This window comes from Osmia bicornis, chromosome 5 (genome assembly GCF_907164935.1).
Source record: "Osmia bicornis bicornis chromosome 5, iOsmBic2.1, whole genome shotgun sequence".
Classification (NCBI taxonomy): Eukaryota; Metazoa; Arthropoda; class Insecta; order Hymenoptera; family Megachilidae; genus Osmia; species Osmia bicornis.
In genome coordinates this window covers 9,000,217-9,019,594 of record NC_060220.1, presented here as the reverse complement: position 1 = coordinate 9,019,594, position 19,378 = coordinate 9,000,217, and the positions used below count along the sequence as shown (strand labels likewise).

Below are 19,378 nucleotides of genomic sequence, written 5' to 3'. Positions count from 1 at the left end.
GATTGCGATGAGGGAAGGAGGAGGATGTTCGACCTCTGGCGGTTGGTCGACGAAACGCGTAGGACGCTCTTCCGGGGACTAAAGTTTTCAGTTTATTCTTGCACGGCGTGCGTCTCTAACGGCAGTCTCTTTCGGGCGGTCGATGTTCGCGGCGGTATACGCCGGTACGTGTGGTAAGAAGCCATTGGATGCATCGTGAATTTTGTTGTGTTGTATTTACGTTGCAATTAATTTATTAAACATTGTTACTGTGCGTACCGGCGTTTGCCTGAAATGAAGTAACATCAAACGACAGGATTCAACCGTACGCACCACGTTTTCTTTCCTACACCGTATAAAACATAAGCAACCTTCTGCGAACAGGTATGTGGATCTTTAATTTACATTATTAGATGTTCACTCCTCCTTGCGCTGTTTAAAAAGGTCCATGCACTCGATTTAAATTGCAAAATAGCTGAGAATGTAACGATCGATATTCGAATTATATTCTTGCGTTAAAATGTATCATCGATCTTGATCGATGAAGATCGATTCAAATTTCAATAGTTTACACGTTCAAACTGACTAGGGAAAATCGCAGACCCTTATTTACCGATTTGTATGAAACTTTTTGGGTTTGTAGAGTAAGCCAAGACGAAAATAAAGGTACGCTCTATTTGTGCCCTATCGTCCTTGAAGGGTGTGAAATCTAACCTCAAAATCGACTAGGCACCTTTTTCGCGTGTAATCGTTAAAATTCTAGGAATAGACAAAATTTTCGAATAAAGATGTAATGATGCAATAAGCGTTACAGACTTGCACGAACGAAATCTCGAAGAGTTTGTTTCATAAAAAAAAAGAAACGCTTTAAGCGACGAAGAGTAAAGTTTAAATACTACGTCGAATAACAACGGTATATTTTTCTCTCGGCGTGACCTCAAGACGCCACGTCGATCTAAATATCGACATTTACAATTCTATCAATCCTCTTCGTCTTCTTCACGGATTTCAACTGTAAGCATACGTTTTAGGAAGCTTTGTTCACTCACGCGTTTAGTCACAGCTGCGTTCAAGCATTGTTCGCCGTCAAAAAGTCGTGTGGTACATGTAAAATTCAAGAAAGAGAAAACATTACAATAGCACGGAATACCATTTCTCATGACTGTATATCTTGTCCTTCGGTAATCTGTCCCGGCGAATTTAACGCTTAGCATTATCAATCTGACGAACCGTAAAAGTTATTTTAGTTAAAAAAACATTTACACAGTGTATCGGAAAAATTTTAACGCAAACAAGGGCTGAATGTTGGTCATTAGTGAAATGAATGATCCATCTGGTACGTAATATTATCTTAAATTATAAAAATTCTTTAAAGTATAAAAATTCTTAGCGTTTCCTGAAATAGAATGTTAATGAAATACGAGGAAAAATGTAGTGCATCTGGAAATTCTTGTCGTGGAAAGAAGACTGCAAGTTCTTGAACGTGTTTCGTCAGTAGAATCGTGCCGCCACGAGCACGTGGTGTACTAAGTTTGTGGTAGACGCGACTTGTATGGCTCGCGATGGCAGTTCCATCGTACGGTAGCTTTGTATGATGTAACCTCGCGTCGATATTTCGGACATGCGCGTTGAGACTACGATATAACTATATAGATGAATTCGTTCGTTGCACCTTCGCGTCATAGAAATCGATTTTTCCCCTGTAAATTAAGTCACGCTTTTCTTATCGGTCATCACGTTTTATTCTTATATATGTACCTCGGGAACAAATGTGACACAGCGGTTCGTGTCACGGTTATTAACTGACCTGGCGTTATACGACGTGTCTGGGATGATAGAAAAAAAAATATTTTTTTTTATCATTTTACTGTTGACAAATATAATAAATAACTGCCTGTTTATTGCATCATATTGGCGTAATAGATGGACTGTTATATTCGATATTAAAAAAAAAAGAAATAGCAAGTGTGAAAAATAAAATTTTGATCTTTAAAAGGATTAAGGATCAAAGGATTAAAGCATTCACTTTATGTAAATTATAATGGTACTCTTGAACTCGCGGGAAAACCGGTCGACTATGAAATAACTCGAGAACCTTTATGAGCTCTATATGAATAATTTCATTGACCTTGTAATTACTGTAATCTTATCGCATATAACGAGATCTGCTTTCCGTTACATATTGATGCGATAACGAGATTTATGCGTTCAAAATATTTTATCAATCATTCACTTAATATGTGTATCAATTTATTTCTGACAAACAGTTTCTTGTTAGAAAGTTACTGAATTCCTTTTTTACAAAATCTTGATCCCGGTACACGAAACGGCCGTATAAACGAACTTTGGCACTCAGCCTTGACAACGAACTAGAAAACTCAGTTTCAAGGTGACCCACATTTCAGTTTCTATGTAGGTAACTATATCATTGTGACACGTGCACTGTTATTAACAATTTACCACGTGCGACAGAAACGCTGTAAAAAATGAATGATCGTGAAACAGAAACATTTCTGATATTATATTACTAATCGTTCCGTTGAAGCGTGATGAAAATCAGAGATATTGTGAACAGGGATTTCTAGGAAGTTTTTAACGGACCGAGCAAGGAATTGTAACGTTGCTTTGGCGGACTTTTCAAAAATTCCAGGTATAAATCCGTCAATAAAGACAATTCTTCGAGTTTTGAATTTTCAAATGGAATTTTATTATCTCGGGTCATTGGGCACAAGATGGGCAAGGTAGCCTTAAATCTTTGGAAACGCCTTTTCTTCCGGAGCCTACGCACGCGTCACGTGACGCTGCATTCGCGCCATTTTCTTTCTCCGAAATCCTTTTCTGTTTTCTACCGTTCTAAAGCTATAGTTTGGACCAGTATATTTGTAATCTCCTGAGTCATTTTCTGAAAAATATTGCGCAATGCTTTCTATTAGAACGTTTAAAATCACGTTCGTAATCAATTAATCCAATATTACATTAAATTAATTCATTTTATGTTCACATCGTTTTTTTCCACTCTGGAAGCAATGTTCGTAAGAGATATAGTTAGCGTGCATATTCATCGACTTTAGATAATTGATGTTTACTTCCTTTTCTGTTATTTTGCGTGGCAGACAACTTGCTTACTTACAGGTTAAAAATGGAAATTTTTTATAATGCATCTTTGCGAATGTCAAATAACGACGCATTTTTTTTAAACAAAATATTGCTTTGTCATGATTCCATCGAAGGAATAGATGACGTAAAATATGGTGTAAACGATGATTACTTGCACATTATGCTTACTGGGAAAGGTAGTAGTTTGAGGTTATTTTAGAATCGAGGATTCTAAACTGAGCCTGAAACACCATTGGTCGTTCCCCCTCCCATACTTTTCATCTACAAGACGCCATATCTTGCGCCGGATATAAATTATTAAATTATTTAAACAGCATCTATATTTGGCACGAAACGTTACTCATGCTTATTGCACCCAATAGTCACATCTGTGACTTATCTACTGATATGAAAGTAGAATGATAGAAAAGAATGTGAAGATGAAAAAGCAAATCATGCAATATAACGAAATCACATTGTCATGTTTCGATATAAAGTTTTATAAGTGTAAGTATAGCAGCTTAAGGTCTGCTTCTCCTTTATACAGATAATTGAAAAGATTTCGTGCCTCTGATTAATTCAATCAACCTTTGTCAACTGCTACTTAATTCACAATTGGTTGGAAGCGAACAGTAGTACAATGGAGAATTTGATACACCAAGAAGCTAATTTATTTTGAGCCTCGGTTAATTATCCTCTCGTAAAGATTTTCTTCAACTAAGCTTATAAACGTGGGTCAACAAAAACGCTGTAAGGTTTATTGGAAAGGAATTAAGGAATTACCGCGCCAATTAGTATTCTAACAAAGTTTTGGATGACTCGCAGTTTCAGATATTGGCGAACCGCCAGTAAATTTATCTTCTTATTTATAAACAATTGTAGAACGGGACGAAGTCCTTTGTTATTTTCCATTCTCTGTAATTCCTACCTTAACCATCGAGCATACTTGATTATATAGTTTTTTCCTTTTAAAAATTAGTCAGCGATTCGGTAATAATTAACTAAAATTGACCGCAATAAACGAAAGGTTAACTCTGAAAGTTGAACGACCTAATTTTCCACATAACACTCGCTCTGGTAATTGTCGTTTCAACGAGGATAGATTAAAGATTAATTAATTTCAATGTGAAATTGCTAGGATCGTCGGTGCAATTACTATCTAGGATAATTTTATCTAATTTCACTTCGCTTCTACTTTATTCGAAAATTGAGAAAGGAACTTCAATAAAATTACAGCTATAAGTTATCAAATGTATGCAAACATCATGATTACGTAATAATTGTTTAACTTGTACGTTATGTGTGCACTTTTTACTCGGCTATTTAGTGTGGCACGTGAACGGCAACAAATTACAGGCAACAAGATGTAATTAGACTTTGCTGTACGTTTAATATCTGAATTTGTAACGAGCATGCCCTTTAAATATCATGGAAATCAAACTATATTGTCAAAACCTAATTGCGCAGGGATCAAGTCCGCTCGCATGGAAACATTTAATTATATATTCCAGTTGGGCGACTTTAACCTTTCGAATATTTATCATCTGTAAAAAATACCGATTTTGTAACCGAATTACTTTCTAGAAATTTTTCAGTTTTCAATTTATACGGCGAGGTGTGACGTAACTTGAAAGAATATTCGATATTAATTATTAATATTTGGCCCCCGGGGCAAAACAATTGCCCACCCCTGGTTTACAGTAAAAATATTCACGAGCAAGTTTTCTTCTACTGTAAGGAAAACCTGAAAATAAATAAAATTACGCGAAGCCAAACCGAAATAAATTTATAAGTTTAGCTACTACCGTTCGGTATTTTTACTTGAACCGACGCTGAAACGTGCAATTTATGATCAGCTGATTACGAGTAATTATAAGTTGAAAAGATTTTCTTCCTTTCATTCAGAAATATTATCGGAAAATATGTCGAGCGGTATCATTGCTTTTAAAGTACGACGAAAAAATTGTTTGATACAGTGGCACTCTTTGTTCAAGCATCGCATAAAGTGTATTTAAGTATAATAATAGCAAGAGCGAACAAAGGGTCTTTGATCGGTGATAATGGAAATCAAGAGCGATCTCATAAACACTGTAGACAAAGTATCGAATAATTTAGGTTAATGAAAAAATAATTGGCTGCTTAATTTGAAGCGTTTAGAAATTCATATTTCCTCAGAAACTTCTAGCGCTGTTGCACGAACAACCTAGATTTCGATCCAAATTCCACTATTTCTTAATTTACATTTGCAGACTTATAGCATTGCTTCTAAACTCGTCTTATATCTCAGATGATTTCTCGGATCACTTTTGGCAATTAAACGTCCAAGATAATTGTATTCATTTTTTAACACACTTCTTACTTAATTTATTCGTTTAACTGTCTCTCTTACGGTTCTTTGAGCAATCATTTACGTCATTAATTATCACGTACTTAAGAAGCTTCGGTCATAGAGAATAATCTACCGTTTAATTGTTTGGTCTACTCCTTTTTTTCTCCTCCCACGAAATGCACAGTACGCGTGAATGCAGTTTCAAAGGTTGAAATACCGCAGCCTCTAAATGTTTTGAATAGCGATAACAGAAAATTACGTAATTAAACGCGTTATCAAATTTCAAATATTCGACCTAGACGAGCTAGAACCTCTTTATCTACGAATTATATTGAAAGCACTTTGAATTCCAAAGGATATCAAGATCAAGGTGAGGGTTCCCCGGCGAAAATGAACAATACTTTCGCCATAAGGCTCGATCCGCGATGTCGAAATAATTATTGAGCTTCGATTAACATTTCTCTGTTCGTGTTAATTGTTCTACGCATCGGGATACCGAACGCCCACACTTGTTGCATTTCCGTGTACGTCATTTAAATGCATGTAGAACCGCAACATTACAAGGTCGGAGCTAAAAGCTGTCTTTCCGAGATGATACTTTACATAAGGATGCTCAAGAAATATCGTAACTCCGTGTAATATTTTGATTGCCACGGTGAAACTATTGAAAATTCTATGGTCTTTTCGATAATCTCTTGTTGCACTCACAAAGATATAACAGTTTCTCCTATGGTTTCGATTTAGTGCTAAAAATAATAATTGCGTTGTTATTATTATCGCTTTACGTTATAAATTATTTTTTTACTTTTATCTTCATAAATCTTATATTTATCTTTAAAATAATTAATTATATTTTTATCCACAATTTCAAGTATCTGATATAAGTATTTCCAATTAAATCAAAGAATTCTTAATAACACGAGTGATTGATTCCTATTGAAATTCAAGCGTCACCCATATATGGGTGACGGGGTGCTCGAGGTGTTAAAATGAGATTCTCTATTATAATTTTATTTATTTTTTTTTTTATTCTAAATTGAAATACTTTACACGACCAAAGTGGCATGTATATTTCATCAATCTATTCTCGGAAATCCTCGTTTGAAATTCAATTCTGAAACGAGAGACAATGCTTGATTACAATTATTTAGCGCCCGATTAGGCGCGATTGATATTGAATTTATATTCGAGACAGACGAATTTGGAAGTTCGAGTTGTACGATAGAACAGGAATTGTTGCTATACGTTTGCAATTTATTGATAAATTTCGCTAATCGTTTCACACTGATATTAACAGAGTGTAATTATAACAATGCTTTTAGAACGATAGGGCTTCGATTAGCGTGACCAATTAAGCTGATAAGTCGATAATATCTTGTTACACTCACAGACAAAACAATTTCTCCTATGGTTTCGATTTAGTGATAAAAATGATAATTACGTTATTATTATCGCTTTTTCTTTTTAATTACAGATAACATAATTTAGAAAGGCTAGAAGACAGACGGTATCCAAACGGTACGTAAAAAATATTTCAATATTTAAATCTCCAATTATGCGAAATATTTATTATGTAAAATTTACTTTTTAGGATAACAAAATGCCTACGGAGATGCACACCTTCTTACCCCAAGACGGATCCAATCCAAAAGATGGTGTACTAACCAAGTAAAATTAACTTTTTTCTCATTTTGCACATTAATGATTTTCATTATTATCAATTAATTTGTGTAAACACGCACTTTGAACGTGGAAGTTTTTTATTAATAAAATTGATATTCATATGATCCGTTGCGTGGGTTATCAAGCGGAAATTTTTTTATGAAAGTTGTGTTTGTCAGTTATCGATTCATAGAATTAATGTTTCATTCATAAAAATGAAATAAGTTCCTCTGGAAATTTTCATTATCACAGCATTTGTTTTTAGAAGAATTAAGGCACTCATTATCGTCCAGACTTAACGATGAATAATCAAAGTTCGCTTACACCTATTATGTTCACGTATCTTCGACGATAATCGCATTACGTAAAATAATATTCAGTTCCATTTATGGTAACGTATTATGTTCGTTGCAGATACAAAGTGCAAGTCGCTCCACGAGACCCGGAGGCCGCACAGGGTGATGGAAAAACTTACGATCCCTTCACCGAACGAATAGTTGATAACCCGACGACGTAAGAGCGATTACGACAGAAGAAATTCATAAAAATATTTAATATAATCGATACGTTCAACCTTACTTGCCCCTCTCGTCTTAAATCGTTACACATTATTCGTGCTCTTAGGTCAGAGATAAAAGTAATAATAAAGTTGATATTCGTTGTGGGAATTCCTTGATTAAAGCTTCTTGATTTATATTCGTTGATTTTAGTTGTTGGAGCAAGTTGTAGTTTTTTTTTATTTTTTCACACTTATTATTGTAAACAGTTTATTTGCTCGTGACGTTTATTACACGAAATGAAAAATAACTGTTCCTCGTTAAATTACACAAACAGGTGATTATCTATTGAAATATTGCCCTTGTATCGTTCCAGGGACTGCGACACATTAACGCATTTACTGAAAGCGTCGCTTGGTACAGGCATATTGTCTATGCCAATTGCATTCAAGAATGCCGGTCTTCTACTCGGTGTATTTTCCACTATCTTGGTAGCATTTGTATGCACACACTGTGCTTATATCTTGGTAAATAAACATTGAGACATTGAGTCTGACAATTAAAGGTTAAACAGAGATTTAATAGGTAAATTTATGATGCCCAGGTAAAATGTGCGCACGTCCTTTATTACAAAACAAAGCGTCCAGAAATGAGCTTCGCTGATGTAGCTGAAGCAGCGTTTGCCACGGGACCACAATGGGGAAGAAAGTTTGCAAGGCCAATTAGGTAAAACTTTTATTTCACTGGCTAACTATAGTTTTATGTAATCGTGATAACAACGTTATGATCTTTTTGTCAACAGGTATCTTATACAAATTAGTTTATTCGCAACATATTTTGGCACCTGCAGTGTGTACACGGTTATCGTTGCCGCGAACTTCAAGCAAATTATTCAATATTACAAGGATGAAGATTCGCCTGAATTCAGTTTACGGTTGATAGCCGCCTGTTTACTGATACCGATGATACTGCTCAGTTATATACCGAATCTGAAGTATCTTGCACCTGTTTCTATGGTTGCCAATATATTCATGGGAACAGGTTTAGGAATAACGTTTTATTATTTAGTTTGGGATCTCCCTCCTATCAACTCTGTACCATTGTTTGCGTCTATCGAGGACTTCCCACGATTCTTTAGCATTACTATTTTTGCCATGGAAGCAATAGGTACTGTTTATCGGTCTTTGATCGTTTGATCATACTGTTAAAAAATTATTTTAAGAGCTCTGTACCGTTGGATATATCAAGGAAAATCGAAGCGAAACATTCTGTAGCATTTTTCGATGGGATCGGTAGTTTAGCCACATTTCCGTGGTTGAAAATTGAAAAATTGACCAATCAGCGCGCAGATTGGTCGATTTTTCAATTTTTAACAACGACTGATCTCGTCGAAAAATGCTACAGAATTTTTCGCTTCGATTTTCCGTGATTTATCCAACGATCTAGAGCTCTTTAGGTAATTTTTTAACACCCTGTATATAAAGAAATTGGGACTGAAAGAACAGTGTTTTACAGGTGTCGTAATGCCACTGGAGAATAACATGAAAACACCGCAACATTTTGTTGGAATCTGCGGTGTTCTCAACAAGGGAATGTCCGGGGTTACGCTTATATACATTTTACTCGGATTCTTAGGATACGTGAAATATCAGGATCTTACTTCGGACAGTATCACGTTGAATTTACCAACGGCAGAAATGTAGGAGTCACGATTAGTACAATAAATAAATGAAAGATCTATTTGTACTAATTGTATCTCATTTTTTTTTTTTCATTTTCAGACCGGCCCAAGTTGTAAAGATTTTAATAGCACTTGCCGTTTACTGTACGTTTGGTTTGCAATTTTATGTGTGCCTTGATATTGCATGGAACGGTATTAAAGATCGGTTCCAGAAGAAACCATTGTTAGCTAATTACATTCTGAGAACAGTGATGGTCACAGGAGCAGGTATAAACATGGTTCCGTTTATGAGTAATTTAATCATTGATATTAAGAAGAAAAAATAAATATGATACTTTTGTGTTGCAGTTTTACTCGCCGTGATTGTACCAACTATCGAACCTTTCATCGGTTTGATCGGTGCATTCTGTTTTTCGATACTGGGACTTTTAATTCCTGTGTTCGTCGAAACGGTAACGTACTGGGACGTTGGTTTCGGGGCAGGAAATTGGGTAGCCTTGAAGAACATTATCATATGTATTATTGGCATGATGGCGTTGATATTTGGATCTCGTAGTGCATTGATACAAATCGTAGCACTATACAGTTAAAAAAAGCTGTTCTCATCAATAAATAGATTTGTAGATATTCCAATGCTCCAAACTTCAAACGTTTGGATACCATTTTATAACGGATTTTAATGCAATAAATTTCGAATCTTTTATATTTTATGAAGACAATCATAAAAGTGAAGAAAGATTTATAAACGAGAAATACTAATGATAATTGATTTTAAGGATGAACACGAAATAGAAAATTTGAAAGTTTATATCACAGATTTAAATATTTCTACGTGCTTACAAGAAGTAATTTTAATAAGATGAGAAAAGAAAGTATTTATTATGCTAATGTTTCGATTGCTGTGCAAATGGGAACATCAAAATATCAATTCTTGTACGGACGATCAGAACCGAAGAGCCGATATTCGGTAAATGCTATAGTTTAAATTGTATCTACGCACAAATAACTTGTACAATATAACAAAATAGCGTCAACGAAGGTTATATAAAAAAATTTAATTGTTGAAAAGTAGCTAATGAACTTTCAAGTATGTAACTAACGTTTTTATTTACAAAATTGTATTGAATTTACAAAAGATGGAGTCTAGGGGAAGTAAACAGTATTTACTGTGAACAATGTTTTATATTGGAACAATAAGTTACAAACAGTTGATTCAAAATTTAACAAAATATAAACGTGAAATTTTTTATCATTCAATACAGAGTATAACCTTCCATTTTTTTTATAAATCTAAAAATAATTTGTTAATTTATAGTAAATATAAAATATTGTTGTAATATTTGAAACATGTATATGAAATTTTTATTAAGGAAAGTTTTAGATATACGAATGTGCATGTAAAATAAGTTCCTGTTACATATTCTGTGCATATAACAGATACACGGTATATGAAATGTTTCACTCTTGTGTTGCATTTAATGTGAATACATATTTAAAAAACAAAAAAAAACATTTTTTTTCCAAAGCAATGTTTGTTCACCAAACTTGTAATCAATTTTTTATACAGTTGTTGGGAATATTTACATATTCATGATTAAAACGAATACAAGATGAATTTTATTGTAACTTTAAAATACAAATCATTTTATAATATGTTCTTACATTTTATTACTCCAAGCTTTATGTACACATTTAAGGAATAATATTTTTATGTAAATACACTTCTATACACTTGTTAGTATTAAGAGTACAAAATATTATAGCAACATTTTATTTTAACCATTTCTATAATCGTGAAACAATGTTACTCAAAACGAGGTTTGAAAATAAAAATGGAACATGTTATTTTTCTAATGGTGCATAATTTAGAAGTTTTTCAATTAAATCTACATGTCCAAGGAGCATTCTGCGGCAACAGTATCGTTTTAATCCCAATGCATCAAGAGCATCTCTGTAACATACACATGTACCACACAGTGTATTAATATCTGCTGTTTGGACTTGATGAAACATGGAGAATTTTTATTGGAACAGCAATTAATCAATTTTATGTTACTGATTTTTATTCGCTTCAGTACAGTGTAATATGCTCGAAATTAAGGTTAAGTTTCTTATGAATGTGAATTACAAAATACATACAAATTATTGCATTCTATTTCATTATTTTTTTGTGTTTTTAGATAGTAGTTATATACTCACCCTTCAGTGTATTCTGCTTGCAATAAACCAAGATAGGCTTCCCACTTGTTACCGATCACTTTTCCACAAGTAAAACAACGTACAGGTATAATCATTGTTATAAGTCTCACTGAACAATTAGATCCTTTCAATATACGTCAATATGTGTACTGTTACTCGCTTTAACTTTTACAATAACGAATAAGCAAAAAACGTTAGTTTACTTATTCTCGAAAGCTCGATTTCCGACTTGTTGTATACACAAAACTAACATGTCTGCAATCGTGCAGTACCTTGAAGTATTTCGATCTTGCTCATTGTTGCCAACAAAATCGTGAAAATAAAATATTAGAGTGCATCAGCCGAGAAGATTACAGTACCGAGAAAGAAGCCTCGTAAATTTATTGTAAATATTTGAATTATCATAGTATATAAAAAATACGAGCGTCTTAAAATAACTGAGAAACGTTAAAAGAAAATATATATATATTATATATAAGTAAAGCGAATCGTACGCTGTGACTCGAATTATTAAAATCATCGTCCTATATTAACCTTTAACAAAGAAATAATATCTTTTATTTAAACATTATTATCGTATCATTTTTCGATAAGAATATTTATCATTGCGAACGTTTAATCTAATATCGAATATAACAAATCGGGTGGCAAGATAAATATTCTAAACGCGACGCAATAACGGTGACCATACGTTTCCCATGAAATTATACCAACTAAAAAATCGTGGACGTATTTTTGTTCTTCGATCGATTGTTATTAATAATGTACCGTTACAATGTCAGATCACCTTGAATATTATTTACGAATAATTATTGGCAATGAGCAACAGTTAAATAAAGTCTAAGAAGTGCGGTGACAATTCAAAACGCGGTCGTTTACAAGCGCGTTCGAAAGGTAAATATACAGCTTCGCGTTTAGCGCGCCCGGAGACAAGCCGTGGCAGAAAGACAGCTGCTCCGATCGAAGGACATGAATAGGGGGGGCGGAAGGGAAAGAGGGAGAAAGAGAAAAATACGAGGCCGAAGCAAAGGGAGAACACCATAAACATACAAGATCGCATTGGTTCTGCTTTCTCCTTTGTCTGCTGGATGGAAACATGTTATAACACGGTTAGAGTGCTATCAAATCGTCTTTCTAATTATTGCTTTTCTTTTACCGCGCTCGTTTACCGTTGCTGTAACAGAAACCGGAAAGATCGGAATTTTGGCGCCGTACACCGACGCGACATCAATGACAGTGTAAATGGTTATGTTAGCACAGCGTACTTTTTACGTACATTTTATCGAATACGTTCCCGTACTTAATTGTTTTCGGTTCCTCTTATTGCCCAATCGTTCGATCGTTTATCAAACTCGTGGTCGCGATAAATACTTCGTATCGCTAATACCATTAAGTCAAGGTTATATTCTGTGCGTCTTTTTCGCTGTATTGTCAAAATCAGCTGCCATTGCTATAGCGTACAATTCTACTTGCTCTTTTTTGGTTTTCTTTTATTTTCTTTTTTTTTTTTATTTCTTGAGCTGAATCCATTCCCGAAATTTCATTCAAGATCAACGACTTGTGGTGTGTTCAGTTTTTTTTTAAATCGTACACGGCAAGTTATCTCGTCGTTTAGAAGAAGCGATATACTTTACTAAATTTATACACCACTACTTGTATGAATACAAGTGGACGTGGATTAGAACTATAAATATACTTAAATACTTCAAAAATGTTTTATAAACAAACTACATATATTATTTTTATATATTATCTATCTATCTATATAAGATATTGATATATTGTTCATTGTTCTGTAAATTAATTTGTGTACATGCGTTTATGATTTTTGAGACAATTATGTTATCTCAATAAATATGTATTTATCTATCGTTAATTTTATATATTGCAATGACTATTGATAACGTAGAATAATTTGTTAAAAGTTTATTTTTCATTTATACTTATGTATCTGTAAGGTATGTTGCAGGGTCAGAGAATTGATATCGCATCGTACATCTATATAATAGGAGGAGCAGACAACCGTGGTAAAGCACATTTGTTAATTTCAATTGAGACAAACAGGTGCAAAGAGATTTTCAGCAGGGAGGAAAATAGGAAGAGTAGAAGTGAGGGTTAAGCGTGACAGCGGTAAATGCAGTGGCTGAAGGAGAGATGGACCCATCAATGTTTGTTGCATACACCCCCCAAACAAACGGCGTTCCACTGGAGTCCAAGCTTGCTACCTACATGGTAGTATACTACTCATCTTCAATTTATATGAGGAGAGTCAAGCTTTAGTAAAACTTTCCATTTTATATATTATTCAATTAGATACATTAGTAAATTGGAATACATTAATGAATTGGTGATATACATGTACGGTTTATTTATTATATATTTTTTGGATAGAATCGTCAAAGTCCAGGGATAACACTAAGTACCTCAGCTGTTACGAAACATTTGTCAAACCTTTCTCTGGATTCACAGAAAAAGGTAACTGCCAGTCCAGAATTTGTACCTGGACGGGGTCTTACTAGTAGTAACAGCAGCTCTCCAAATCTTTTCAATAACTCTTATCATTCGCAAGAGAATGTGGGCGGTACTACTTATTTTTATCTTGGAAATACTTCAGCTGATAGTGTTGGGGCTGAAGAAGGAACCGAGACTGTGAGTAAATATGAAAATTAACAAAAACATTGTATCATTTTTGCTTAATTAACGAGTAAAAATTTCATTGACAGATCGGAACTGTGGGAGCAGGTCAGGTAGGCTATGTCTATCCAGGTACACCTGCCCATCTTCAGCCAGTGAAACCTACAAAGCCCCCCTCGTCTAATAACTCTTCTGCTCCCTCAACTCCACCTCCCCAAGCAACACCCAGCTTCTTTGTCAGTGAGAATCTACGAATGGACATTCTACAGAAAAATGCTTTAACATTAGCGCAACCTGATGTAGTACGATTTCCCGATTTACCAAACGAGGTAGATAATTATCACGAGCTGTGCCCATTGGAACCAATCCATAAACCTGCTTCAACGATACTTGGCTATCAAACATCAACGTATAAAGCTACCAGCATTAAAAGCGGTACTCGTTATTGTTTACGTCGCATACATGGTAAGTATTTATAAACTGTGTGGTAATATTTAAAAAGTACAATAAAAATGATACTGAAAGAAGCATTTCATATCCTTTTAGATTTCAGACTTGCTAATACGAAGTGTATGGTGCTGGTAGATATGTGGAAACGATTATCTCATACAAATTTGGTGCAGTTAAGAGAAGTTTTTACAACCAAGGCTTTTGGTGACCATTGTCCGTATTAATGTACATAGTAAGAAAAATTCTAAATATACCTTTATGAAGCAACTTTATCGTTTCAGCCATGGTATTTGTTTACGATTATCATCCTGGCTCGGAGACATTACTGAACAAGCATTTCTCAGCAACCGAATTAAATGGTTACACGGATCCATTTTCTTCGGATCCTAACGCTCCGCGACCTTATAGCCATACCAAGAATACTATTTTGAGGCAACAGCATAGCAGTATGTTACCGGAAAGCGTCATATGGAGTTATATCATTCAACTCACTGCCGCGCTTCGTGTGATACATGCTGCTGGTTTGTATATTTGAATAATATTTTCACGTATTTTGTTTGATTTATTAGCTAACCCGTATCTAAAATTGAAAATCTTGAAAAGGGAGCTATAGCATTTAGACTTTATGTGACTTTTATACAGGCCAAACGGCAAGAGTTATCGAAAAAATTCTTGCGTCATTGTATTTAGTGGGTTAAAATCTCAACGAAGGCCGACAAATTTTTTTTTTTTTTTTGCCACTTCCACTTTGACCGGAAATGACCGAAAAAGGGTTGGCTTTAGAGCGAATTTCGCTCTAGTTCACTTTAGCTTATTTTGTTTTTCTTTTTTTAACAGGTTTGGCATACAGATGTTTGGATCCGACGAAAGTGCTACTCACGTCCCGAACGAGATTACGTTTAAGTTGTGTCGCTATACCGGATGTCGTTACTTTTGATGGAAGCGCAGCAAATCCACTCTCTCTTATACCGCATTATCAACAGGAAGATTTAATCGCCCTTGGAAAGTTGGTGTTGGCTTTAGCATGTCGTAGTTTACTTGCCGTCCATCGCGACAATATGCAAGCGTCCCTCGAGCTCGTCGCACGTTCCTACTCCACGGATCTTCGAAATCTGATTCTGTTTGTATACGTTTTATATATCCTTCTAAGACATTTTTTTCGTTGTAAAATTGACATTTCCGATTGAAATGAGTAATTTACGTTACTCTGTGCTTATGTTCATATCGGAATTATAATTTTATAGGTATTTACTTTCAAACCAAGCACGAAGAAGTGTGACAGATCTCATGCCAATGATTGGAGCACGATTTTATACGCAACTAGACGCAGCTCAACTTCGATCCGATGTACTGGAAAACGAACTTGCCAAGGAGTTGGAAAATGGAAGATTATTTAAGTTACTCGTCAAATTGGCCACTATCAACGAAAGACCTGAGCTTAACATGGAACCCACATGGGCAGAAACGGGTGACCGGTATATGCTCAAATTGTTTAGGGATTATGTTTTCCACCAGGTAGCAGCCGATGGAAGACCGTGGTTGGATATGGCTCATGTTGTATCTTGTTTAAATAAGTTGGATTCAGGTTCTCAGGATAAGGTATATTTTTTCTTTTTCAGAATACATCCATTAACACTAGATTGCCGGACAAATAGATCCGTCAAAATAGGTATAGAACTAAGGAGCGGGGAGGAGAAGGAATTAGTATTTGTATACATTTCATAATTCTATTAAAAATCAACGTATGTTTTAAAAAAAAAATTATTTCAGTTTTTCTATATACATAGCAATAAAATCGTAAATGAGTCAAATTGACTCATCGGCAATCTAGTGTTGAGCATACAAATGGTATTAATATATATATGTTTGAATGTCTTCTTTATAATTTATATAGATATGTTTGATGTCACGAGACGAACAAAGTGTATTAGTAGTAAGTTACGCAGAATTGCGGCAATGTTTGGAAACCTCATTTGGGGAATTGGTACAATCTGCTAAAGATGCTGTCTAGGTCTAACACTTTTTCTCAACTGACCAGACGGTACATACTCCGAACCATAAATGTGATATCACCACTTAGCGGTACTATCATTTTAATCTTTATCAAGACATAGGAGAGTGAGATTCGATCCGAGAGTTAAGTTTGGTGATAAGAAAAAAATAGTATGTGAACCAGTTTGTAAGCATGATTACAATGTCGAATCATTAGATAAGTGCGAAATACATTCTGGTACTGCCATTTGAATGTAACATATGTGTGCAAGGAGATCATGTGATGATGTAAATCAGAAAATGTTTGAATTTGCTGTGGAAGCTATTACGGTACTATACAAAAGAAAATGAATTGTACACAACTTAATAATGCAATGAAGTCTTAAAAAAAAAAAAAAAAAGAAAAAAATAAGAAATACCTAAACACAGTCGGTGTATAGGATAGATCTTAGTTTTTAGGATACAGCTGGTAAGCATTAATTTTGAAATAAATGTTTATTTTTGAAAGCAATCTTAATTAATGGTGTGCGATTATTTCAAATAATTATATCACCATACAAAATTTACTTGCATTTTTATCCATTATTATGTGATTTTATATTCGAATATTTGATACTCGCAGAAATCTGGGTACTTCGTTTGTTCCAGTTTATCCAGTTGGCAATCTGTAGATTCGGTTCTTGAACTGCCCTATCTACATTCCCTACCGCTCTCCTCCGCTCTTCGGCTGCTGTCCGCAATCACTCAAACTTGATCTCATTTCCTTCGCGCAATTGCACGACCAGAGTATGGACAGACTTTTGCGCACACATTCTCCGGATCGTATCATACACATGGTCGTCGCTAGTATTTTATTCACAAAATACAATCTTACATATATATAACATACATTTACACTATATACCTCATTAAAATATCTACATTTTAAATAACAATTTTTTACAGAGGATATCTTTGATTGGAGAAAAATTAATTTCACTGTGGAATTATAATATTCATCCCATTTCTTCTCATCTCTAGTACCCTGTATCGACGCCCATGCATTTATCCTACGTACGTCCTGTGGTTCGAATAAGTGTTTAACTTATACGTAAGCTGACCGTGGAGTCGAAATAAAAGGCATATCAAACATCTGTTTCTGTCCAAGACAGATTAACCGATTCGACTGGGCCCATCGTTCTCCACCTAATTGTCTTAATGTCGACGTGATTTACTCCCCCGTACCGTGTCATTTCTGACAATCACTCTTCTCGTGCACGTATCAACCATATATACGTGGTACGACCGAGTGTAAGTCTTCATTTTATTCGACATCAACCCGCTAACCCAGAGACGTCATACGAATACTGCTATGACATTTATATTTTTAAACGTAAAATGATTAATCCATAGTCGATTAACATTTTACTAATTAACTCTGATACTTAACGACGCGGATCTGCGTCGGCTGTGAGGAGGTATCAATATTGTAAATATATTTGTATCATTATTTACCCTTGAACGACGGACCAGCGATTATTTCATTTTTACAGATCCGGCTCCGCCGTTGATGATTTATAAATTTTATAATGGCGAAATCCAATGTCTTAAGGTACATTTATAACAGGATCGTGAGAACGCTGTTGGCTCTAAATCCAGACTTACTGGTTGTTAAGAAACTCTAAACACAACCACGGGAGCAGCGAACCCTTGCGCAAGTGACTTTTCTTATGATCGTCCCACGATCATGAAACTGGATTGCGCGGAAGGTCGCACGAAACCGTTTGAAAAAAAAAAAAAGACCAGTCGGTATGCTCCTCCGTGCAAGCGAATGTATATGACCAGAGCTCGGTGAGAAAGAACGTGTAACTTCTTCTATGTGTTCCAAGAAAAGCAAGGTACCAGCGAAACGTGCTCGGGCAATATATGGTGCACGAGCGTCTCGTTCGTCTGGTTATTCTCCTTCTGCCTGTTTCGGGAAGACGAGGTATTCGCGGGGAAAAAGATTCTACCAGAATTTACTTATCGAGCGTGCGGCTCGAATAAGAACTCGACTCGACTATTGGTCAACGTTGAAGTTCGTTAGCGCGCTTTTTTTTTTTACCCTATAACGGTTAACCGTTTCTCAGACACATTGTACGCACGCACACGGTTCAACGTCACACACCATGTTTTGCATCCGATTCGTTTTAATCGATATTCTTGCCTACTCACCAGTCGTAGTTTTAATCGCCGCGTTACAGAGATTAATCGTTCACCAGATACGAGGGACAAGTTATCGGATAACGTATGTATGTCGTGGCAGATTTTCGTGGGAATGGTAGTACACATGGTTTATATAGAAAATGCAAAGGGTTTATTAAAAAACGTGTTTTCCAAGTCGCGATAGTATACCTTGAAACAATTTCCTTCCTTTCTCATTTACAAACACAAACTCTAATAAAAAAAGGAAATTGTAAACTTTGCTCATGATGTACGTAATATCTAGGAAGCACAGTTGCCCCTAATCCTCTTAGATGGAGCGGTAAAAAAGGAAATGTAAGGTCGGTAAAAAGAAACACGTAGTTATACGAATTTATTACGTACATAATTTATTTGCAATATAACATTTTCTTTCTAAGGATCGAGGAGTAGTAAACACCTCTAATAAATTCCTACATCCTTCTCGAGGACATTGATCCATATTTACTCTCTGTTTAATCCTTTCCGGCTTCGTCTGTTTCCGTTTAATCCCAGTCGTATTAGAAACGATTAGCGATATTCTCCCGAGGACGGGATAAATATTTATTGGCTAGACTATTGGAAAACATAAGAAATAGAAGACAGGTAGTAAAGGTTTGAAAATATCCTTTCAGTGCAGCGTAACGATGGGGCGACGCT

The 19,378-nt window shown here is 35.1% G+C and overlaps 3 protein-coding genes across 16 annotated transcripts; 2 read left to right on the top strand and 1 right to left on the bottom strand.

Moving 5' to 3' along the window:
* Positions 1-90: 90 nt before the first annotated feature.
* LOC114872371 (proton-coupled amino acid transporter-like protein pathetic) lies at positions 91-10,052 on the top strand. The gene is made up of 10 exons (XM_029179497.2): positions 91-363; positions 6,879-6,922; positions 6,996-7,072; positions 7,481-7,579; positions 7,940-8,090; positions 8,168-8,289; positions 8,366-8,730; positions 9,079-9,262; positions 9,345-9,511; positions 9,593-10,052. The coding sequence occupies exons 3-10, from the start codon at positions 7,005-7,007 to the stop codon at positions 9,832-9,834; spliced, it is 1,398 nt and encodes a 465-aa protein (XP_029035330.1). The 5' UTR covers positions 91-363; positions 6,879-6,922; positions 6,996-7,004; the 3' UTR covers positions 9,835-10,052.
* Positions 10,053-10,838: 786 nt separating this feature from the next.
* LOC114872374 (DNA-directed RNA polymerases I, II, and III subunit RPABC5) lies at positions 10,839-11,706 on the bottom strand. The gene is made up of 2 exons (XM_029179501.2): positions 11,444-11,706; positions 10,839-11,195 (listed from the first exon to the last, which is right to left on the bottom strand). The coding sequence occupies exons 1-2, from the start codon at positions 11,536-11,538 to the stop codon at positions 11,087-11,089; spliced, it is 204 nt and encodes a 67-aa protein (XP_029035334.1). The 5' UTR covers positions 11,539-11,706; the 3' UTR covers positions 10,839-11,086.
* Positions 11,707-11,746: 40 nt separating this feature from the next.
* LOC114872369 (PAN2-PAN3 deadenylation complex subunit PAN3) lies at positions 11,747-17,036 on the top strand. Of its 14 annotated transcripts, none has more exons than XM_046285863.1 (10): positions 11,747-11,828; positions 13,402-13,470; positions 13,529-13,675; positions 13,835-14,092; positions 14,167-14,542; positions 14,624-14,740; positions 14,809-15,048; positions 15,365-15,647; positions 15,772-16,126; positions 16,422-17,036. In XM_046285863.1, the coding sequence occupies exons 3-10, from the start codon at positions 13,598-13,600 to the stop codon at positions 16,536-16,538; spliced, it is 1,824 nt and encodes a 607-aa protein (XP_046141819.1). In that variant the 5' UTR covers positions 11,747-11,828; positions 13,402-13,470; positions 13,529-13,597; the 3' UTR covers positions 16,539-17,036. The 14 variants fall into 14 exon arrangements, with proteins under 14 accessions (XP_046141819.1, XP_046141818.1, XP_046141821.1 ...); XM_046285862.1 differs by having other exon boundaries at positions 13,526-13,675; XM_046285865.1 differs by having other exon boundaries at positions 11,750-11,828; positions 13,413-13,470.
* The last annotated feature ends 2,342 nt before the right edge of the window (positions 17,037-19,378 follow it).